At 48.5% G+C, this 24,169-nt stretch overlaps 2 protein-coding genes across 2 annotated transcripts in view; one reads left to right on the top strand and one right to left on the bottom strand.

Moving 5' to 3' along the window:
- LOC104030718 (rho GTPase-activating protein 7-like) overlaps nt 1-1,353 on the top strand; it is a 64,037-nt gene extending 62,684 nt beyond the window's left edge. Inside the window, exon 10 of the mRNA XM_075715639.1 lies at nt 1,221-1,353. Coding sequence (XP_075571754.1) covers nt 1,221-1,353 — 133 coding nt within the window. The remainder of the gene's footprint in view (nt 1-1,220) is intronic.
- A 3,422-nt stretch (nt 1,354-4,775) lies between these two features.
- Nucleotides 4,776-23,332, bottom strand: RARS1 (arginyl-tRNA synthetase 1). The gene is made up of 15 exons (XM_075715290.1): nt 23,288-23,332; nt 17,574-17,708; nt 16,884-17,072; nt 12,995-13,106; nt 11,890-11,990; nt 11,278-11,399; nt 10,829-10,949; nt 10,385-10,514; nt 9,952-10,056; nt 8,765-8,943; nt 8,120-8,229; nt 7,313-7,418; nt 6,202-6,374; nt 5,290-5,537; nt 4,776-4,905 (listed from the first exon to the last, which is right to left on the bottom strand). The coding sequence occupies exons 1-15, from the start codon at nt 23,330-23,332 to the stop codon at nt 4,796-4,798; spliced, it is 1,986 nt and encodes a 661-aa protein (XP_075571405.1). The 3' UTR covers nt 4,776-4,795.
- Between the last annotated feature and the right edge of the window lie 837 nt (nt 23,333-24,169).

Below are 24,169 nucleotides of genomic sequence, written 5' to 3'. Positions count from 1 at the left end.
CTGGTCTCCTGAGGCAGGGCTGTTTGCTTTGCTCCACGCTCCTGTGTATGGACAGACACGTATCAGGGTAGAAAAGGACAGCTGACTTTGATGGAAACATTGTGCACCCATTGGAGTAGTGACATGTTCATCACCTCACATGGGGATCTAAAGATGAGGACTAGTTCCAAAGCAGAAACTGTCAGATGTGCTATTGGCATCTTTCAGGATAATAATGCAGGCTCTGGATAGCACAGAGAGGGGAAAGCAAACACTAAGGAGTTGTCTTTTGAATGACACAAAACATCTGGAAATGCCGAGAGCCTAGGGCTACCCAGCTCTCCCTGGGCTGAGCCGGCACATGGCCGGCAGCCGTGTGGTCATTGCGAGGCCAGCCGGGGATGCGGTGGAGCTGCAGTGGCAGCAGGTCCTTCCTGGATTGCAGTTGTGTTTGAGCACCTGGGAATCATATTCTGAGAGCTGTACCTCTTTGATTTACATAAACATTATGCTGAAATACTAGGACCAAAAATAGAAACTGAGTTTTCTCTTTGTTGTCACTGTTTGGAAGCCAGGCTGCTTTGAAGCTGTAGCTTTTTTGTAACTGGGCATTAATGCCTTAGTGCCGGGTTCTGACTTCAAAGGGTAGAAGCTGACAGGTCTGACTTTGAGGAGCAGAGCTGAGGACTCTTATCTCCTACCCAATTTTCAAGCCATTTGGCAGGAATGCACATAGATAAAAGTATCAGAAGCCAGGATTAATGATGTCATATAATGACTATGAATTAAAAGAGGGGACTGTTTTTGAAACGTGTTTGGTGTGGTTTGGGCCAAAGGATTTAAAAGGTTCTGCATAAGCTTTGCAGGGTATCAAAGGAACTTGATATTTGAAGGCTACGCACAAATCAGTTTGGAGTCATGGCTGTCTTTGGCCAAGTATGTGATGATGTGTGTGGGGAATAAAAAGCCTTGACTCGCCTTACTTGGGCATCCATTACTACTGGTCAGTACTGCCCCAGGGAACCTTTGGGGTGTGCTGGGAGGGAATGTTGTCTATGGACCTCGCTGCAGTAACGTAACATGAGGCCCTACATGGCCTGTAAGGGTCGTTCAATGCAGTGTGGTTTTGCTGAAGCTGCTGGTTTCCAGCCTCCAGGCAGGCCAGCCGAGTAGGCACGTTGTACTCATGGTTCACAGCATCTTGCTCACACAGCCTTCCTTTTGCCTTCCCCTCTCCGCAGATCTAGTCAGAGGAAGTGCAGCTTGGGGAAGCCAGACCAGAGAGAGCTGAGTGAGAACCTGGCAGCAACACAGGGCTTGGCCCACATGATAATGGAGTGCAACAGACTCTTCCAGGTATGTCACTTGCTGTAGTGAAGCAAAAGCCCTGAGCAGCCTGATGTAGGTGGCCTGCTTTGAGCAGCGGTTTGGGTCAGAGCCCTGCAGAGGCCCCTGCCAGCCCAGTTGTTTCTCTAAGCCTGTGATAGGTGTGAGTTCTGCTGACTCCAGTACAGAGAAAATGAAAGGCACTGCAGATTTTACTGCAACTATTTGTAAGGGCTGTGGGAGCATTCCTCCTTTTCTCCCTCCAACCCCCAACTGCTGTGGGGGTTTGACTCCCTGGGCTTGGGGCCAACTCAGAGAGTACCTGCGGGGCGGAGGCTGCCGTACGCTCTTGCAGGGAGGCCCTGGCCAGGGCTGACCATCCCTCCTTGTGGGAGCGGGTTGAAGTTGAGGTTTTGCTGCTGGGGCCTGGCCCGAGCAAGAGCCTTGCCTGTGCCTGGCTGTGGACCCCAGTAATCTGTGCCCGGACCTTGACCCACAGACTGACTTCCCGGCTTGACCTCGGCCTTTTCTCGTCATTATGGACTTGCCTGGCGATCACTAGACTGTGGCTGACCCTGGTTGCTGTCACTGAACCTGATCCTGTCCTCCCCTGCTGACTCACCTTGCTGGCTCAACCTCAGACTGCATCACCATGGATGTGTCTGATGATCCGGACTCTTGGCTGACCCTGGCTGCCATCCCTGGCCTGGCTAAGGTACTGTGGGACTGGGCAGCTGCTGTGCCAGCTCTGTTACCCCACTCGACTCCCAGCCCATTTCCCTCGGGGGGCCGCCGGCCCTGGGTGCACCCCGACGGTCAGCTCAGGCCTTCTCACGCTCTGCTCCAGCACCACGGCTGGGCAGGAGCTGATGCCCCATGGCTCCCCTGAACTGACACACGGCCCTGCCCCCGGGCTGCCTCAGCACTGACTCCCCCCAAACAGCCCCTTGCTTCTGAGTGACACCCACCCCCCAGCCCAGCCTGGGGTCCGATCTCCCTATGGCATCAGTCCCCAACCTGGCCAGGGCTCCTAAGTGACCCCCTTCACCCTCAGCCCAACCGTGGGTCCCCATTTCCTCAGGGGTGGCCTGAACCCCTCTGTCCGGCCCTGTGGCCCCTCAGGGTGCCCCGACACCTGCTGCCTGCCCCGCACCCTACAGTCAGCCCTGGCAATGTGGGAGCTGGGCCGCTGCACGGCCCCCCAAAATAGCCCCACAGGGACTCTGAGCTGCCCATGGACCCGTGGACATCCTGCACGCTCCTACTAAAGCCAGGGCACTTCACAAGAGCCGCTGATGCCAGGCCCGTGAGCTGTGGGGCTGCCCCTCACCAAGGGGGGCCGGGACCCTGCTGCGGTGCCCCCTGCCCTGCCCGGGGAGGGGTTTGGTGCTGGCACCCAGGGACTACCTGGAGAGGACTGTCCCCCTTCTGCTGGTGACCTCGAGGAGAGGCTGCAGGCAGCTCCGTGGGGCGGCCTCAGCCATGCCTGCGCCTGGACACGCACCCACTGCGCTGGACCTGGACCCCGACGCTTGGCCCTGCCTGGTCACTGTGGCCATCGCTGTACTGCGGCTGATGCTGTTACTGCCACCGAACCTGACCCTGCCTGGCTTGGCCTCCGCACTGACGGATGCAGCTGCGACTGGGACTCCTGGTTGGTCGCCACTGCCATTCCCAGGCCTGCCTTGCATCTCCCTCAGGTATGGTGGGACGGGGTCCTGGCTGGTGAGGCGCTGCCCAGCTCTACCCCACGGTACGGCACTCAGCGCCCTGGCCCCCCGGAGCAGCCAGCCCCTGCTGCTCCCTGACTCCATGCTGGGTGCTCCAGAGGGGCCTGGCCGCCTGCCTGCGCCCGGCCCAGCGTTGGGAGGAGGGACAGCATGGCCACGGCACGGGTGCAGGTGCGTGTGTGCGCACAGCAGATGGTAAGGTAGCACAGCATGTGGTTTGGGCTGTTGGTGAAGCCCCCAGCACGTATGGCCGCCATGCTGTTGCCAGTGTGGCACCAGAGCTAGGGCTAGTTCTGTTTGTGGGCGTTGTTCAGCCAGCCATCAGGAGTGCAGGTTTGCACAGATGTGTGCTTGTTTAAGTGCCAGACACATGCCCATTAGGTGCTAGGCGCTGTCTAGCTGTCATAGCCGAGCCCCACAACTGTCTATATGGGAAAGAACCTAGGATATCAGAAAAACAGGTATGTGTATCTTTTGTATCTCTATATATACACATATATATGTATATCTACATATATACACACACATGCATACACCAGTGAGCACCTAAATCAAGTGCAACACCTGCTGATGGTAGCAAAGCCGCATTTCTGTACTGCTTTGCCTCACACAGCGGAGCTTCCAACAAATCCCAAAGCTTAAAGGCAGGAGCCATGGCCTGCTGCCTTGCAGTTGGCCTTCTGGTTACTTGAGATTGATACGCATCCAGCAAAGAGGTTTGCCAACTCTGTAGGGATTCGAAACATTGCTGCTGCAGGGAAAGGCATTTCCCTTGCCTCATCCTCTGAGGGAATGCAGTTAATTGATCTGCTCTTCCCCTGGGCTTTCTGCTCCTTCAGGTAAAACTGCTGCCTGCCCGCCTACACCAGCATTGCTGGCAGCTGATGGTGCTGCTCCCATGGCATGCAACCTAACACTGCTGCCCTCTGAGAGGCACTCAGGAAGCCAGGGCTGGTACAGGCCACCTGCACAGAGCAGTGATGCAGATGTGTGTGTTTGCTTGTAGCTGGTACACCCCACAGTCTGTACTCCATTGTCCTGGTAAGTCTGTGTTGTTTCACACCTCCCTGGTGTGTTGCATTAAAGTTCAGTCCTCGAGTGTGATGTTCGATCTCTTTTGCAGGTACCTGACTGTTGCCTTGGTCAGCTCACTAACGACTTCCATGAGACAAGCATACTGAGCACCAGGGCCTCCCACTGCTGGGCTAGGATGAGACTGCTTGGCTCCCTTCAGGGTTCTGTGCTCTGCTGAGGGATGCCAGAGATGACATCAAAAGCTGGGTGATCTGCTCACATCTAGCAAATAAGTAAAGAGGATGGTGGGAGTCATCAGGGTGAGGTTGGCTCTGGGAGTGTGGGTGACTGTACTGTGGTTGGAGGGCTTCCTGGAGGTCCCCTGGGTGTTCCAAGTTCTCAGTCCTTAAACTCTGCAGACTGAAGCAGAGCCGCCCTGGCCATGGGCCTGTGGAGTCTGGTTCTCGCACAGAGAATTGCTCTGAGCTGTGCCCATGCCCCCTCTTGTCTGCCTCTGTACCTGCGGCTTCTGAAGCCATGCTCCTGTTCTCTCTTACTTTCCCTCCTTCCTCCAGTCCTTTCTTTCCTTCCTCCTGTACTTCCTCCTTGCCTTTCATTCCTTCCTTCCTTTCTCTCCTAAGGGGGTGCTGCTCCCCTTGAGCACCTTCCCTTACCACAACCCCACCCCAACAGACAGAGACACCTCCAGTTGTTTAGTCCCTTTATTGTCACCCCACAGGGCACAGCTACATCCTCTGCACAGGCTTAATCCCCAGGATGTCGAATCCTTTGGCCATGACGGTGGCAGTGGCTTCGCACAGCAGCAGCCTCCACATATTCACCTTCACGATCTGGCCTGCGAAACACCAACGGAGGAGCTGGAGCAGCTGCTCAGAACAACTAATGCTGCCTTCCCCAGGGGAGCCCGATCCACCCACAACCTGGCCCTGGGGATGGGCATCCTGTGTCCCCTCCCATTCTCCCCAAACCAAGCAGGCTGACCAGCCCTTGTGTTTCCAGGTGCCTGGTTGCTTGAAACTCTACTCAACCCTCCTGCTTCACAGGCAGATGATGACACAGGCTGTGCCAGCCACCTTCAGTCCTCCCACATGGACAACACTCGCTCTGCAGCAGCAAGTAGTGTGACAATGGCCTTCCCAGCACAGGGAAACACCCCGCAGATTGCCTGTACCGTGGTATATGACACAGGCACACACAGCACCCCTAGGCTAACACTCACCACTCTGCCTGTCCTTCTCAACACAGTAGCAGTTGTCGTAGAACTCGGTGAAGGTTGTGGCCAGCTCATAAAGGTAGTCACACAGGGTGTGCAATAACAAGTCTTCCAGGATCTTCTGCAAGATCTCAGGGAACCTCAGGATGCACTTGCCCAGTTTCCACTCCTTCTCATGGTCCAGGATGACCACCTCCTCCCTGGCTGCCTTCTGTAGCATCTGCTCGTCAATATTGGCCAGGCGAGCAATAGCCCTGAAATAATCCAAACCAGTCTGCTTGTGAGGGTCCCACTGCTCAACCTGCCCCAGGTGGCCCTGCAGTTGGTCACGTGCCTGGCCTGTTTCAGGACTAGCACAGGCCACCCACTGATCTCCTCACTTGCCCAGTCCTGGGTTACCAGGCCAGAAGAAAGCAATCAGCCCTGGGAACACATGGGGAGGTGCTGCCCTTGGAGCGATCCAACAAGGCACTGCAGAGGAATAGGCAGGGATGTGCTCTGGTCACAGGCATCTGCAAGGACAGCTGATGCTGCCGAGCAAACCAGGGCTCAGGGTGCCAGGAAAACTTTGTGGGGTATGGTGACACCTAAAGAGAGGAGCTGCTGGAACACAGGCTCATCCCTCTCCAACCGCCTAAACCCTCCAATGGAATTACCAGAAATTCCCTCCCTGCTAGCTAAAAGCCCGGGATGCGTGCCACACAGAGGAGCCCCGTTTCAGATAGCAGAGGACACCATTTCCAATGAGAAATAAAATCTTGCCTATGGCGCATACCAGTATAGCTGCCTTCTCTTACCAACTACCCCTAACAGCCCTGATGCAACTAAGTCACCCCTTTCCCCACATTTCCCTTTGCGATAAAGATACAGAGAGCATCAGAGACCAACTCCAAGCAACTCCCAGCACACTCAACCTACCTGATCCGTGTGAAGGCATACAGCAAATATGCAGCTGTGTTTCCTCGGTCATCCAGCATCTTGTCAAAGGAGAATATGTAATCATTTAGTCTGTTGTGGGAGAGATCTGCATACTTAATACATCCAAAAGCGACTGATGTCTGGGCAGCTTTCAGCTCTTCTGCCGTGAGGACCTGTTGCAATTTCAAAACAGGTAACAGTCATGAGGAAGAATGCTATGTTGGCATCACAAACCGCAACACACAGCCTTGGCCACTCAGCACGGCTCAGGAGGAAAGGCCAGGCTGCTGAGGGGATTTTACCCATGTGGTACTCAGTGAAGGCTCACACCCGCTTTTCTACCTCGAGACACAAGATAACCCCATAAACTTCTGCCCAGGTTAAGGCTGCCTCCCTCTGGTCCTGAAGGCTTGCAAGACTTCTTTGCCCCATGTTGCCACAGAGGTTTGATGCTCATAGTGTGCTCCTGCTTCTGACAAACTGCGCGAACACGTAACAAACAGTTGGCCCTCCTACCCTTATAGAGCATTTTGGGCAGTCCAAACACTCACAAAACCCCTCTCTGGTAGAACAGTGCCAGTCAGCATGGCAAAGCCCTTTGTTTCTGACTCATATGAGCCCTTGGGAGATTTTTCAAGGCCCTGCAGATCCCCAACCATCCATCACCAGCAGTCACCGCTAGCCCAGCAGGCCAAGGCTGTAACTTTATGTTCTGCCACCACCTCCTGCATCCTGGGGGAGTCAACCACTGTTGCCATTGCACCAGTGAGACCCTGCTGGTACCTGCAAGGCCAGCTACCCTGTCAGGCCCAGCTCTCCTATCCCATCCTCAAAAAGCTCTGCAGTACGAGCCAGAGGCTAGCATGCTGCCTGCAGCTCACAATTTCTCACAGCTATGTACTCGGAGATGCTCTTCTTTCCCCTTGACAGCACCTTGCCTGAACTGCTATCAAATAACCACACTGATTGTGTACACAACCCACAGCATCTCCTGGGCAGTTTGGCCATATGAGTGTCCATATTTGCAGCTCACATCCAGAATGTGGAAACCATACGTCTATGAATGTATCTGGGAAGTTCTCAGGAAAGATAAGCAATTTGTCACAACTACCTTGTCCCGTTCCTTGTCTTTCAGCTTGTCCATGGCTCGCTTCAGCCCTTCTTCCAGCAGATCTATAAGACGCACTGTATCCCCTGAACGAGTTTTGAATTTCTTCCTGAAAACAAACAGCCAAAATGACCAGCTGCATAGGAAGCAAAACACTCCCACAAAACATGGCAATCTCAGAGAACACCCATGGCGTGGCTGGAAGGGGTGACCACGAAGGCTCCAACAGTCAGAACTGTCCCAGTCCCAGACATTAGGCAGGACACAATACTAGTGCCAGACCCCTGCCCAGCCCAGCAAGTCACTCTTCTACAGCAAAACCACCCAATCTGCAATGGCACGTGATCGTCAGAGCACACTGATTTAGCCACACCTTCACAGAGACACAAGAACAACTCTGTAGCGCAAGGGCCTGGCTTACATACCAGGACACAGGGGTTCTTTTCCCAATGTTCATTTCATCCACCATGAGGCAGGTAGACAAAAACGGACATCACAACCTTTACCGTTGCCATCCCCCCGTATTCACATCAGCTTCCACTGCACTTCCACTAGCCATTCCCAGTGCCCCGCCCCAAATGCCAGGCCCAAAAGGGAACCTGACCACGCACCACTGACTGTGTATCAAGGACCATGATACACAACGACTGACACAGTTATGAGTAACAGCCTGGATGCAGTGCTTTTTTTTTTTTTTTTTTTTTCTGGTATGCCACATACATACTTGTCAACAAACAAGAACAAGTCCTCTGCGTTCACTCAAACATCTTCAGAGTACATACAGAGGAAAAACTACATCCAAAGACTTACTTGTCCTCTCCCAGAACCACTCCGAACGCGGCATGGGTCACTCTGGTTACTTTGGGATCATACCAGCCGATCATCTGTCCAGCTGCAAACACTGTTTGTAAATGCACCGACTGCAAGGAACAAATACCAACAACTGGTTCTCAACCCACTCCTCCAGGTACAGTTTTCTTCCCACCTTTATCTCCTTCACAATGCTGCTTTCACAATGAGACTTAAAATGTTTCTAGCTCCACAGAAAAATTCCACTTCAGGAAGTTCAACCTTCCAAAGATTTTTCCTGGCTTACAGAAGCAGCCACCAGCAAATTCTCATCACAGCTCAGATACAGAGCTGGCAACCTTGCATTTCCTCAGGTAAGGAGAGACCCAAGTATAAGCAGCACAAATCTCATTCCAGACCTATTGAGATCTAGGTTTCACCACCTCCAGTGGTAACTGGGTCTCTCCCTAATCAATCAGTTCTAGGAGCTCTTCAGGGAGACTGCCAGCCACCAAGTTAGATTCGCCGTTACACTGATAAGGACAAGGGTAAATATACCACACTAAAAACCCGATGGCATTCTACTTATGTTACTGTTGCATCTGTCATTTAACACACTTTCTGATGATCTGTACCAACACTGACAGCAGAGGTTGGCATACTCACCTGGCCGCTATCAACAACATAAATAAGGATATCAGCCTTCTCTTCCCACAGCCTGTGTTTAAGAGCAGCTAAGTCAGATGTGTCATATGTGTAACCTCCATCCGATTTCATGATCGTCAATGGGACAGGGAAACCTGGGACAAACACAATCTTCCGGCCATCATCAACCTGGACAAATCCTAGAAAAGCAATGGAAAACATTCTGTCTTGTATTGAATGGGGAGGTTTGTGGGCCAGCACAGGCAGAAACACTTGCCTTCCCCGATGCTACTAGAAAGAAAAGGCCATGCACTCACATTATCAAATAATGAATATCTCAAAATATGAAAAAACCTAAATGAGGACTCCCTTGCCAACCAAGTCACACTTGGTACTGCACTTCCAGAACTCACACTATGCACAAGGAAACGGATCGGTACAGATCTGGCCTTACCAGAAGAGACCTAACTAGATTTTAAAACTCCTGTCACTGGCATCCAGATCCATCTTTACAGCCACAAAAACAGCATTGCAAAATGTTAGGTTAATGGTTGGACTGGATGATCTTAAAGGTCTTTCCCAACCTAAACAATTCTCTGATTCTATAATTAAAGGCAACAGAAACTCTACGGAGATGCAACAAGGACTTAGCACAAAGTCTTTCAGAGATAAGGCTAGTAGAACACTTAAGATGGTGAGATTCAACAACTGCCAAAAGCAGACACGAAACACATAAAACCACAGACTTTTTATGCTCCCTTTGGCTTCTTGCCAGTCTCAAAGTCAACATGATCCAAAAAATGCCACTGTTTTCACAGAGATTTCTCAGACAAAGTGCCCATACAGGCACAACACTAAGACCAGGAAGTCTGTCGTATATCGCTCCTTGACCATTTACTAAGGATACAATAAAATCCAGTAGTACCTCATACTATTGTCTACAAATATCACAGACAAACTGCTTTTGGTGTCAGCAAGAAAGATTCAAGCTTTCTGGAATGAAACACACAAGAATCAATTCTGCTAATGCTTCTCTGGGAGGAAACACCACAAAAGATCCACTCAGCAAATGTGGCTGAGAAAAAGAGCAAGGGTGGGGAACATGCAACTTCAAAAACATCAGTCCTAAGCCTCTCTCAAGAGGAGTGAGGTTACCTCGCTCATCCTGACAGCTGCAGAATTTCTGACTCTGAGACCAAAAGCCTCACCTTTATCTTCAAATTCTTTCACAATGTCTTTCATCATCTCGTGGTAAAATGATTCCCCTCTTTCTATGAGTGTGATGTCCAAGCAGTTGTAGATTTTCTGGAACTCTTGAGGACGGAAACAGAACAAAATACTTCCGTTAAATGCACAGTGGGAATTAGTGACATATGTTTACCAACGGGCACAGCAAGTCCCTAAAAGCATTTCTCATCTCTTGGCGAAGCCATCAGACTAGGACTCAGGAGACAAAAGATTTAGCTGAAAGCCTCCACAGACAGCCCAGTACTTTGGTTGTATCGCCTTTTTTCTTTAAGCTTCTCATAGCAGTGTGGCAGTGATTTTCAAAAGAAAACTAAAGGATGGACTCAGACATAAAGGTGAGGAAAGCCACACTGTTCTACTGCTGAGACATGTTTCTGAATCTGGCAAAGTCACCTTTCCGCGACACGTCACAGATCAGTTCCCATGCTTTAATGAAGTCTGGGTTTTTGCTCTGCAGCAGCACCACACATTGGTAGGCACGTTTCTTAAACTCCTCCTCTGTGTCAAACCTCCTCTTGGATTCCTATGGTAAAACACACTACATGAAAAAGCACCTCTTTCTCCCCTCAAACAAGCTAACATTCATAACAGGCTCTCCAAGCATACTCATCTCAGAAGACAGAGAGGCAGCATGCTTACAAAGTCCTTTAAGCATGCCCCATACAGACAACTCAATACCAAATACTGCAATTCATTACCCAGTGGCAGGTTATTGCAATAATGTATTAACAGTCATTCAATTCTTTTGTTTCTCCAAAACTACGCTGCAATTTGTAAAGCTCCTCAATCTGCTTTTCAGATGTTGACATAAGTATCACACTTATTTGCTACAAATACCTTGTAAAAAGCTTGGAGATCCCCAATGGGAGGAGAAACAGTTAAGTAATCCGGAAATTTGTCTTGGAGGTGAGCAATGAGCATTCCAAACTGGGTGCCCCAATCTCCTAAATGGTTTAACCTTGAAGCAATTGAAGAGTACAATAATAATGATTTCTCAAACATATGCTTTAAAGTACACGCATTTTAAAAATACATATTCTAAAAGAAGAAACACACATAGTATCAGAGATCAAAAACAGGCAAGCCCCCTCAATTTCACTGCAATGAAGCTGCTGCTCATCTTGATTCCTAACCCTGCTACACTTGGTCAGCCTAGCAGCTTACTACACATAAAGGACTATTTGTTATGTGCTTATAAAAAAAGACCAATACAGACAAAAGCACAGAGATAGGTACTGCATAAATTTAGTCAAACAAGCCCGCCCCACCCAAAAGTCGACACTCACCTCAAAACTTCATAACCTGCAAATTCAAACAGTCGGCACATACTTTCTCCAATGATGGTAGACCGCAGGTGGCCAACATGCATCTCCTTTGCAATGTTAGGGGATGAAAAATCCACCACCACCTTAGACGCAGTACCAAAAGAAAAAACGAATAAAAGGCAGCAGTCATTACCACACTGTGTTTAATCTGGATTTTGTTGGGGGAGTAGCAGGGGGAAACAAGGCTCGCTTCTGCTGACCCTCACACTCTCTTTGCTGCCAACAGCGCACAGCAACAGAGAAGGCCCAGTGGGGGACACCAGAGCAGGCTTCCAGCCTGGGGCTCTGCTGCACCCTCCCAGCAGAGGGTCAGGGATCACTCCCAGACCAACCTTGGCACAACATACTGTCCCCGGGAAGCCCTGTCCCTGACCCACCAGAGACCACACCAGGCACATGTGGCCTACCTCACGGCCCCCGGTCCCTAAGTCACATCCCATTTACTCTGCTGTAACAACCAGCTGACATGGACATCTGCTCAACAAATCACTTCAGGGGGAATTTCAAAGCTACCTGCAATCCAGCGCGTTTCATCTATATGGGAGCAGGATGCCTATGTGCTGACTGCTGTACCTTTTTCCTTTTGCCAACAGCTGGTGGTTGAACTCCATTCATCAATAAACTGCTCAGCTGCTTCGATACAAAATCCTTTCTCAAGTGGACATTGATAAAACCTTTAGAGGAGAAAACCAGCAATGAGTGCTGGGGCTGCAGAAGTGCCTTGAACCACTTTTTGTTTCCTTCCCCCTTGTTTTCTGTTTCCTCACATCAAGGACAAGAGCATATGAAGTTAGCTTGACAAAACAAAAAAATTTTTTCAGCAACAGGACAGCAAAGCTGCCACTAGAAGACAATTTCTGTTCCCACATTACAAGAGTCTGTTTCACAGCACTATAGTCTTTACTGTAGGAGTTAGATTCTGCAAGCTAGTCCACTGACATAACTCTTTTTTGCACTGTCACTCAAAGGTGAATTTATAAAATCATTTTTTTATAAGAAAATAAATAATCTTGCCAGGTTTTGCAGAATGCAAAACCAAATCCTGCTTTGTCTCCTTTTTTTAAATTGATATCCTAAAACATAGTTACACCTGGGATAATTCGTGCTTATGGAAGAACACTGGTTTACTTCTGCTTCACAGAGCTAATGAATGAGCTTCTGCCCAAGCACTCGAAGGGCTGTGCCATGTGATTTTTGTGTTTATGCTGCAGCCCTAAGGAATATGAGCCCTTGTATTTCCTCCTGGGTCACAGGATGCAGTAATTAATAACCTCCTTGCTACTCTAGCATATCAGTGCTGAGAGGACAAGGTCTCCTCACCACACAAGCAACAGCAGAAGGGCATATTGATGTTTGCTGTGATTTCATGATTGTGGCCTGATACCCATCACCAATATTTGAAGGGGAAAAGCTAGACCCATAAGGATCAGTGGAAAAATTGCTAATTAAAGGGCTCAGGATTGCACTTGCCAATTCTAATAGAGGTAGATTTTCTGCTGCTGCACAAGTCTGAGGGCTACAAAGCTCACCAAGACAGAAGAAGTTAATTCACCCCATAACTGCAGTTTTAAATCACAAAATAGTTGAACTCAACTTGGCTTCCCTGATCACCATCCAGTATAAAATTGCCCTTATCAGCTTTAAAACATACAAAGTGTGTAACATGAAACTATCTTACCAGGACCGGCAATTTCAACCTTCTCAATGCATTCGTTGGCAGGAATATTTTTTGATATTTTCTCAGCAATTTCTCTTGGGCTAACCTTCTGTTCCTTGGTTTTGAGCAGTATCTGAAACACAAGAAGAACATCAGGTAAAGTTCAATCCTCCAAAACATTCTACAGAGTGAAACAGAAAGCATAGATACTGCAGCATTGAAAGATCCTCATGATCCTTTAGCTTCATAAAGCAGGGACACACACAAAGAAAAACATCTCTAGCAAATTTTACAGATTATATCAGCTCTTTATACACAGCAGAGGTCTAATTAGACCCAACACATTCACTCCCTTCTGCTAAGGGCAATTAAAGGGTAGTCCCTATGTCAGAAGAAAATCTTCCAGGCCATTTTTCAAAACACGTTAAGTTGTTTGGCAAATTTGTATTTCTCTAAGCTAGTAAAAACCAAACTCTTTAAAAAACAACATAGCTGGCACAGTCCTTCGCATTGCTTCAAAATCCTGTTCATCCCTCTCACGGGTATCCTCAGCTCTGACAGCATTCGTATTTGAAGTTTTGAACTGTGCCTACAGTACATGCTGAGTGTGGTTTCAGAGCAAGTCTGCTGATTTATGATTAAAAGCAACCAAAGCAAACTGCCTTCAGTCCCACCCTAGACTCAAACTTAATAAATAATTTAAAAAAAAAAAAAAAAATCCAACAACCGAAGCAACCAAAGATAATCCGAACACAGCCCAATTTTCTTCAAAGAGCATCAGAAAAACTGCTGGTAAAGTAGCTCTCCTTTTCCCTCCAGACATAAATGGCCCACTGTGAGGAACTCCAATAACACGATGCAAATTCACGTACAATGACAGAATCAGAATAGTTTGGGTTGGAAGGGACCTTCAAAGATCATGTAGTCCACAATTTCTCTGCCCATTCCCAAAGCATCTTCTCACATAGCTTTTTGCAAATCTTAGAAATTAGGAGGATTCTGTGAGCTAGCCCAACCCGTCCCCTGCAAAACACTACATTCATGCTGTATAAAATTACCACAGCTATTTGTTTTTGAGCACATGATCCTCTATTCTTACTGTGATGTGTTTGAAAATGATCTATCACCTCACTCCCACCAAGGCCACAAAGAGCACGTACCTCTGTCAATTCAGAATTTACACTCACTAATGCATGTATTTGCTAGCCTGCAGTCTGCTGCAAAATGCGACTTCTACTTAAGTTTCAGCTTCCTGTTTAACCTGTCATGCATACAGTTGATCATAACAGGATCCTTACAAGATGGTAAAGGCTTAGAATGGGCAAGAAAAGAAAACCTCTATAGCCTTCCATGCTGCTCAGAGTGCAAACTACAGGAAAAATAAATGCAAAACCAGATTACAGGCATGTATCTGAATCATTCCAGAAACAGTCACTGTACTCCTATTACTCTAAGGAGCAAGCAAAGCTCCTGGCTCAAACCCCAGGCATTAATATGCTAACAAGCTCCCAGGAAAACAATATGCATTTGTGAGGGCTGTTTCCACATCAGCACATTACAGGGAGAGGTTGCTGCCTGGCACGTACTAGTGCTGCCCCTGCGTCAGGGCACTTCCTGCTCCTCTGGCATTCGTGGTGACCGGTGTTCCAGCTCTGCGCAGGGGACACCCTGGGGGAGCAAGGCTCTACGGGGAGACGTGCACCGCAGTCAAGTCCCTAAAACTTAGGCTGACCAAAGTACATAACCTGCTGCTCTCAGAGCAGGATGACTACACTGCATCCCCTGGCTCTGCTGTGCCAATACGCTCTGAGTGTGCTGCATGTGTGAGTATTGCCAAGCTCAGGCCCAGCTTATATGGCATGCCCTTCCAGGCAACAAGCTCTATAGCCAAGCCCAGTACTAGGAACCCTTATTCACCAGTACAGCTGACAATCTGGAGCTTGAAACCCTGGCTTGAAGGGGACCGTTCAGACACTGAGTTATGTGAACAACGTCAACACTGAGAAGCCAGGACTGCTCGAGAATCCCAACCGCGACTTAATTGGGGTAAAGCAGCGGTCAAAAAAATGGCAAAGCTCTGAAAGCCCGTGTCAGTGCAGTCACCCAGGGTGCTCCTCTGGCTGAATCCCAGTCACAATATGCTAACGAGACCAAGGGAAGACGACATGTATTTGTGAGGGCTGTTTCCGCCTTGGCGCTTCAGACCAAGAGCCTGCTGGCTAGCACGTACCAATGCTGCCTGGGAGTCAAACTCATTGCGGCAGGACAACAGACATAGAGGCTGCAGATGACAACATGGGAGAGTACAATTCCATGAGTGTCAGTGCAAGTTTGAGGTCAAGATTACCAGTCTAATAGATTAATAAAGGTGAATTGACAACAGAACACTTAAAAAAAATGTTGCTTCTGTTGAGATTGCAAAATAAAAGATCTGTAATTACAAAGAGTCTACCTCTTCACTCAAAGGCATCAATGCATTGAAAGTTTGCGCACTTGAGCACCTAAGCTAGAATGCACTACTTACTTTCTCCCTCACCTCCTGGTTTTACTTCAGCACAGTCCCATCCCACTGAGCAACTCCTCAAGTGTCTCTTACTCTGTTTGGGTCCTCTTTGGCCAAATCTCTTCCAGAAAGCAGCAATGCCATAATTTTCAAAGTAACTGCCGATACTAGCCAGGTTAAAAAACCTCCACTCCTTCCTTTGCACACACTTCACAGGTGTTCTGGAAAGTGGAACCATTATTACAGCTGCCTGAAAACCTCCAAGATCAGAGCATCGTAACAAAAAAACCCACATTTCCTGCCTTTTGCTCAGTTAAAAGAAAATATAGATGTCACCAATGATTGATGTGGGGATGCCCACACAGAATCCCCTCAGCAAATGCTTGGATAACAGGCAATAAGATAGGAACATGAGCACAAAAAGTATGCGGAATAGCACACTCAAATCTGTCTGAAAGAGCATTTGTCATGAAACTGCAAATGCTTAAAGGAACACAATAACTCAGCCAAATTCAGCTGTAATGAGGGAATTAAAAAGAGACTTTTGAAACAAAGCAGTCAGCTAGAGTAATACAAAGGACGGTGGCTGAGCAGTAGCCTACGCCTGGTTGGACGCTGTGAGAAGGTGCTTCACGTGTACCACAGCCTCTGCACAGACCCAACAATGAACGGTGCCATCAGGTGCCGTGAGTGGCCCACACTGGAGCCCGCAGAGGGCAGCTCAGGATGCAGCACGCAGGGACCTGCGCCCCACTCGGGTGCACAGGGGAGCACCTGGGCCCCTTCTCACTGCTGTGTGCATCTGTGGGCGGTAGGAAGCTGCAGCACCCACACCAACAGGAGGTGTGTGCAATGAGGGGAACCCACGCTCCCAGAGACGGGGCATGCGTTTGCAACCCACCTGCCCCGTGAGAAGGGAGGGTGTGCACATAACTCTGTGCAAATGTGTGTGGGGACATCATGCGTTCCTAGCGTTACAGAAGAGCATTTAGAGATTTGTAGGTGTTTATCAACATTTTGTAACTGTCCAGAATTGTGATTTATTGTTTTGCTGATATTAGTTCCAAACATATAGCTAATTGGTAGCTAATTGCACATTATTAGTAAACCAATGCAGCACTTCAATCCTGACTTGATTTAGATCCCATGAACTGAGTAGTTTTTCTTTGTGACACGTGTGTAACTCCCTCATAACAGTCATCTAAACAGAGGTTTAAAGATCTACTCCGTGAAGGCCAATGCTTCCCCTAAAATGCCATTAGATACTCACTGAATTCTTAGCCTGGAGGTCTGCAACAAGCCTGAACCAGGTCCAGTACTGCAACTCTCACTGTGCTATCTATCACTTAGCTTCCAACAGACAACATCCCCATTTTTTCTTCTCTTCGTAAGATTGTTCATATTTACCTGCGTTATGCCCATGGCGCTGTTACACTGGTAATCCCCAAATTTGGGCTGCTGACTTGGCGTCACTACTAGTGGAGGGTTTTCTAAATCCGGGTAGGCAGCCTGAATAGCAGCTCCAAAGATCTCCTGAAGACAGCTGTTGATATTAATCATGCTTTTTGCTGTTTTACTTCTTTCCTCTTGAAGGCTCTGAAAAAACAAAATCCAGAAGGTTAAATTCACAGAGGAGCCTTCACATCTCACTTTTGTCCTTGGCTGCCTGGCAAAGCATAGCTGACAGATTTGGCTGACACCTCTATGCAGAAGAGCAACCTATACAACATAAAAATCAAGTGATTCAAGAGCTGCTTCTCCCTTTGAACCTCCCAGCACAAACACTTCCCCTGAATGCAGGGCTGCATTACTTCTCACACCTTTGTCAGTGACCCTGGCTCAGAACGCAGCTGGGCTGCACATTACTATCCAAGACTTGATGGTGTGGGCTTATTAACCTACTGCCATTTTTCATAAAGTAGGTTTCTGTTTGAGGAACCAAGAAATATCTTACGTGCCAACAACAATTAAGGCATCAGAATGCAGAGTGAGCACGCTGTCACACATCACTAGCTATAACAAACTGACATTGTTTATTTAGCTTGTCTTAATGGGAACAAAAATACATGCTACAGCATTAATTCTTTATTCCCTTACCTTTTGAAGGAAATTTAACCGATACTTAAGTTTTGCGTTTTCGTCTCGCAACCCTTCCAAACTTGGGGAGACTCCCAAGCATCCAAAGTTCTTCAGATGCTCAATTTCTGCAGTTAACAACTTGATCTCGTTTTCCTGAAAAGCAAATCAAATCGTCACACAGTAATTCTTGGAGTGGGGAGACAGAAGGTAAGGAGCTGCAAGATCTCAGATACGGTTCTAGTTTTGACTGATAAAGGTAACAGCAATGACACGTGAGTTGAATAGTTCCAAACAATTAATGTTTAAAGGTGGTTTCTATTTGTGTCAAAACCAGGGATTCTGAAACATTCTTAAAAAAAGTCAGTGAGATAATAATCTCACTAATATGAAGACAGAAGTGCAAGAAAGACAGCAGGTCATGCTAATAAAACATATTCCCCAAATAAGCACTTTCTCCAGCTTTTTTAATTTAATAAAGATGTCAAATGTTTTGACTCAAAATTCCCTAAAGACTCCTTCAGCCAGTGTGACCACCTCATAGGCCACAGTTTCAGAGGATGAAACCACAATCATTCATACAACCACAGCAAGCTCAAACGCCAACTGGAGACAGGAATACCAGGAAGTACAGTGTGCTGCTTCATAAAGGAATTCACAGGGCCATTCCTGCAGCGTGCAATCACTTCCACCTCACCACACCACCATTCCTTCCCTACCTCCAGTGGGGCTTCTCCCTTAAAACTGACGTAAGGCATTCAGGAACAATCAGGAATTTCAGGTGGACCTCTATGCTCCAAAAAAATAAACTTCCCTCCGCTTCCCCGTGCCCCTCCAGACTTCACAGCCTGGGACACAGGCAAATGCTTCAACAGGCAGTCTTAGCCCAATGGCTGGAAGCTGCTGCAAGGAGCAGTAATTCTCCTCACCCCATCACCTAAAGAAACCAAATATCTGAAACTTCATCTCTGTTCTCCATCTCTTGCCCTCCCCCATAATAGGCTCTGTGCCCATCAGCCACAAACCTGGCTCACAAACAGAAGTCTGGAGGCTATTGAAAATTTAAGCGACTCAGTGCTGCTATGGAGGGAGAGGCAGCTAGAAGAGGCAGTGAGCACTCCCCAGCCTGGCTTGCCAGCCCCTCACCTAACTCATTCAGGCTCTCTTCTACCAGAACTCCCACAGCAGGAGGCAGCTCAGGCTATTATTGTAGTCAAATAGGCCACCAAACCTTATCAAAAAGGGTTCATTTACTTTGTTGCTCTTCACACAATCACAGTATTTAATTAAGGAAAAAAAATTGGGCCATCAAATCTTCTGGTCTTATATGTCCACCTGAACGAGAGCTCCCAGAAATACCACTATAACTAACTGCAGATGCTCAAAAAGAGTACTTTTGAGGTCATTCTTCATTTGTGCTTCAGCTTCCAGCACACTTTACAGCCTCAAGGTCTCCTCTGCTGCAGGAGAATAGGATGCTTCCTGCAGGTTCAGATGTGAAGGAGCAGGACTTTGAGAAAAAACAAACCTTTATCAAAACCTCTGGTTTGGCATTTAGCCAGCTAAAATCATTGAACAGCACAGCTGTATCTCAAAAATAACTCCCTTCAAATACTCCACTGCAGCTTTTCCTTTTGCAGCCTATTCTTTTTTTAACGCAAGGCAGACCCCTGCAAAACCAGACTTTTTGTCACACACACACATACATACCTTCCCCCATAAAACCAACAGAAAATATATTTATTTTTTACTTTTCTTACTGGCCTGACCTGGTAGCATTTCATGTAGCTTAGAGACCCATTTAAAAAATTTTCAGAATGAACTTCAAGTTTAAAATATTGCAAGAGAGATTTCATTACATTGTTTTACAGTTGTTTCACTGTAAGTTTAAGTAAGCATTATCGCTACAAACTGACTTAAAGGAACACTGGAGCAGTGACATGCATAACTCGCCCCCCCTCACCTCCCCAGGACGTGCCTGAAGAAAAGCACAAAAATACGTTCTACTCTTAATGTCACATTATCTGTAAATTCTGTGTCTACCCAGTATTACCTTCTCTCTAGCAAAGTCACCAGCTTCAGGACAGGTTACCAACTCAGACCCTTAGGAAAGTTTTGCATTGAGGACAAACATCGTCCAGATCCAGAAATCTGCATTTGGCTTTTGAAATTAAAATCACTGCATATCCAAGCCAACAAGCAGCTTAGTCCTCCTGCATTAAAATATTCCCCCAAAGCTATAGCCACTGAGATATTTCAGTACCACTGGCAAGCTCTTCAGACAGAAATTTGATTTGCATTTTTCTCCATAATCACAGATGCCTCTGGCCACCCAAGGTAAGACACGCAGGAGGTATGATGACCAGTATCTTACTGGAGCCTCTTTCCATATTGTTAGACTACATGAGAGAATGAGAAAAGAGGTTTATCCATGTGCATGGCCAGAACCCAGAATAAAGGTTCTCAGGAATCACTTACCCCTGGGGCAGATATCTGACCCAAACAGCTCTTCCCACACAACTACAGGGTCACAACTAGTATCCCAATCGCTTGGATTTGGCCAGGAGGTAAAAAACTCTAAAACAATGCCACAGTTCAGTCTCATCTACTTCTTTCCCGTGACTGCAGCAAAGTAGTAAATTCACAGCACAGACACCTGCAGATAGGAAGCATTCAGGCTGGTCCCGTTTCAGATTTGGCCAAGCCCAACATGTCAGCCCAGACTGGCACATTTTCCTACCACGTTTTGTACTCCTCTTCTGCAGAAAGTTTCAGTAGCAGTCTTTATGTTACTCGAGTGTGAACTGAAAGCAAAAGGTTTCACCACAGTGGTCTAGCTGCCTATCCCAACATTGCTGCTGCCACTTAAGTCTCCCTTTTTGTGCTCATCAACAGCTAATACAGATGATGAAATGAACTTTTCATTCAAAACCATCCAGCAGAAAAGCCTGAACTCAGCAATGATTACATTGAGTTCCAGAATTGATGGGGTTAAGATTACAACAGCTGGGCTGGGACAGCCACACAGCTGAGTAGAGCTAACAGCTCCAAAACTGGCTACAAGGGCACCCTGGTTCATGGGCCAGTCAGGAGAGGGACGCCACTTACGACACGACCCTCCTCTCTCTGGTGACCAGCAATAGGACATGAGAGAATGGCATGAAGCCGTGTCAGAGGAAGTTCAGATTGGACATTAGGAAAAGGTTCTTTTAGAGAGGGTGGTCGGTCACTGAACAGGCTCCCCAGGGAAGTGGTCACGGCACCAAGCCTGTCAGAGTTCAAGGAGCATCTAGATGATGCTCTTAGTCATCTGGTTTAGTTTTAGGTAGTCCTGCGAGGAGCAGGGAGTTGGACTCTATGATCCTGATGGGTCCTTTCCAACTTGAGATATTCTATGATTCTGTGACCCCCAAAGCCATAACCATGTTGTCGAGCTTGCCTGGAAAAACGTCTTTAGACATTCACGTTATAAATGTCCCTTATCACCCTGTGACAACCTAATTCTCTAGCAAATCACCTATGAATGCTAGATGTTATTAAAGGGATATCATAAATTCTACATTCTTTTGGAAAAACAAACTATTACATTAAATTACAGATACTCCTTGTAACTCCCCTCTCACAGTACCATCCAAGTGAGGAAGGGAGACAATGCCAATACACCTCTGATCTACAAAACATGTAACTGAAAAAAGGAAGGAAAAAGCTGCTGTTCAGGACATAAAGTTTCACCTCCTGGATTATTCTACCTGGACAGCCCTGGACATATCACAACTTGTCAGTAAAGGGTCATACCTGATGACCACCTCATGAGAAGCTGCAGGAATTACATGAGGCCATGCTGACATCTCCAAGGGCTCTTTGGTCAGCTGAGTACTAGAAATCTTCCCCTCACCTGTGAATACAAAAAAACTATAGCTTTTTCAATATGACCAAAATAATCCTTACATTTTCCCTTAGCACATGAGAATGTCTTCCAAAGACCTCAATGAATTAACATGAAACTTGCAAAACCTTCTGTCTCTGGGCTTTAATGTGATAGAGCTTTTCTCCATCATGTTTAAAGAAACAAAAAAATGAGAGAAAACGCCTGAGAAAGCAGAGCAAAAGGGTCACAGCACCTCTCTTCCTTCCCCTTCTTCCCTCCTGCACAGTTTTATCTCTGCTACTACTCTGTCAAGCCTATTGCTCAGTGCAGTCACTCAGCACACACTCTTTGCTCTTTGTTGGGTTATTTTCTTGAAGAGCTAATGATTCCTGCCAGCTGTCTCACAAAGGGCTCCAGGGCATGCTGGAGGTGGCACCAGGGAGCATGTGGCTGGGAGCAAGGTGATGGGTAGATTCAGGCTCAGTAATTCCACATGGCCTCCTTCAGCCTCCTGAAGTTAGAGCTGAATGCTATCCCTCTTGCTTTGCTTCAAAGTGACTGGAATTTGTTTATGGACTAAAGACCAGACAGCAGTGACAGCAACGGGAGAACCACCTTCACAGAATACCCAAGGTGCCCCTCCTCTCCTAGCAGCTACAAAGGAGGAATGCAAAAACAAAGGCAAAAAGGAGTTGCAGAGAATCAACAGTCAGATTTATTATCTCAGTATTTTATGGCAGTGCTTATTATATATTTGAATATAAACATACTGAAAAGTTGCTTAGGAACACATGTGTACGGTAACAAAAAAAACCCCACAAGCCAAATGTCCAGAATCTCTCAGTTATGTGCTCTTCGGGCAACATATGAGAAGTTGAGCCGTAGAATTCAAAGTCTTCCTGAAGCTGCCTCTGTACTCTGCTGTCAACACCAGTCATTGGTTATGACAAACCTGATGGATTATTCTTTTTAGTCACTGAAAAGGGGAAGGGTTGTCACCATCTTTTTTCCCAACCCTAAGCACCTTACGGCTGCAATAATCCTGTTCGAGAAAGCCAGGACTGGTACTATATGCTACCTACCCTCCAAGAGGTCATCCTCTGAAAAGTGCTTCCCTGGCTGCTCTGGGCTCCCAGGACGCACTGGACCCGGTGCCACCCCTCCCAAGGGCAGGGGGACACACTTCTGCCCATCCCCCCGCCTGGCCGCCCGGCAATTCTTGCAAGGCAGCCACAGCGAACAGCTAAAGTAACAGCACAAAGAACTAGGCTGGTAACGCACAAAGCCCTGTTTGACATCTTCCCGTCTGACATCTTGAACGCTCACCCTCGCTGAAAAGCGCCATGACCTGAACCACATCCCCTGACCTCATGACACAGGGTGTGAGGAACGAGAGAGTGCTTTTCTACTTTTTGTTTCAAGAGAAATGAAAGAAGCTGGGGAACGGGCTTCAGCCCCTGCCTGCTTTCTGCCTTTCCGCCCAAGTCCAGCCCCCGCCCGCCCGGGCGCACGTCGGGCCCCCCGCCGCTGCCCAGAGCCCCGCCTCGGGCTCCAGCTACTGCTGAAGTTTCTAGCAGAGCCGCTACCGGGGGAGCCTCCCCCCGGCCCCACTGGCCTGCCCGGCGGGCTCGCCCACCACCTGCACCCCCGAGAAAGCCCCGGGGACCTTCCCCGACGGAGGCCTCCGGGACGTGCCACCAGGCCCCGCTCTCTCCGCGGGCGGGACGGCCCCGCACGGAGCCGGTCCCGCCAGGGAGAGCCGCCCGGGCCGGCGGGGCAGGGGCCGACCCCGCGGTGAGGCCGACGCTGGGGTGGTCCCGGCCGGGCCGCGCCGCCCTCCCCCGCCCCAGCCCGGCCCCGCCCGCACCTGCCGCGCCAGCCGAGCTGCGGACTGCGCCACGCGCGCCTCCATCCTCGAGCGGCCGGAAGCGGAAGTAGCGCCGGCGGAAGCGGAAAGCGCAGGGGTAGAGGCTCGAGCGCGGCGGCAGCGCCCCCGGGCGGCGGGGAGGGCCCTGGCAGCGCCCCGCGTCTGACGTCTCCCCCCGCCCCGGGAGCCGAATGGCGGGGCTGGCCCGGGGCCCACAGGGGCTGGACTCGTGACTGGGAAACCCTCCTTTATTAAGCACTGAGGTGGCGTGGCTGTGCCTATGCTCCCCTTCGTTGCTTTTTAAAATTTAAGCGAATGAGGAAGAAGTAGTTTTGCACTTCATTACGTTGTTTGGAAGGGAAAGGCTCACCCGCTTCCAGCTGTGACCAACCAGCACTTCCAAGGATAAAAGACACATGAGAAACTTCCAGGCCCTAGTGAGCGGGTGGCAAATGGATGCCTGGCGTTTACTGACTTACCTCCTTACCGCAGCCCGCCTCCTTTGAGCTCTTGGGCACCCAGTCAATAGAGGCCCAAAGCATAGTAACCGCCACGGGTAGTTAAAAAAAAAAGGCAGTAAATGGACAGGCAGAGAGGAAAACCAACAAATACTGTCAGTTACGCCATGTCATGTGACACAGTGACAGCAAGTCTTCAGGAGATGGTGGTGGGGAACATTCCCTCTGAGAGCCCTGAGCACAGCAAGGAGAGGCTTGGCACGAAGATGCTGGGGCTGGGGTCAGTAATGGGTCAACTGAGTCTTAGCCAACTATGTGCAAAAAAACATTTTTCTGTAACAACCCAGGGAGCATGTGACTTACATCTCTCGTACCTTTAGTAAAACCTGCTTAGAACAAAAGGGAAAATCCCAGGAGCATCCAA

The sequence above is a fragment of the Pelecanus crispus genome, chromosome 8, assembly GCF_030463565.1.
Source record: "Pelecanus crispus isolate bPelCri1 chromosome 8, bPelCri1.pri, whole genome shotgun sequence".
In the NCBI taxonomy this organism is placed as follows: Eukaryota; Metazoa; Chordata; class Aves; order Pelecaniformes; family Pelecanidae; genus Pelecanus; species Pelecanus crispus.
Note: the sequence above shows the minus strand (reverse complement) of the source record. Positions and strands in the feature narration are given on the sequence as shown.

Excerpts from the sequence above, each read along its gene's own strand:
- RARS1 (XM_075715290.1), bottom strand. The coding sequence starts at position 23,332 with ATGGAGGCGCGCGTGGCGCAGTCCGCAGCTCGGCTGGCGCGGCAG. Across the intron at positions 17,073-17,573 it reads GGTTAAATTTCCTTCAAAAG|AGCCTTCAAGAGGAAAGAAG; the intron begins GTAAGGGAATAA and ends TTGTTTTTTCAG. Across the intron at positions 6,375-7,312 it reads AAGACAAGGAACGGGACAAG|GTCCTCACGGCAGAAGAGCT; the intron begins GTAGTTGTGACA and ends AAATTGCAACAG.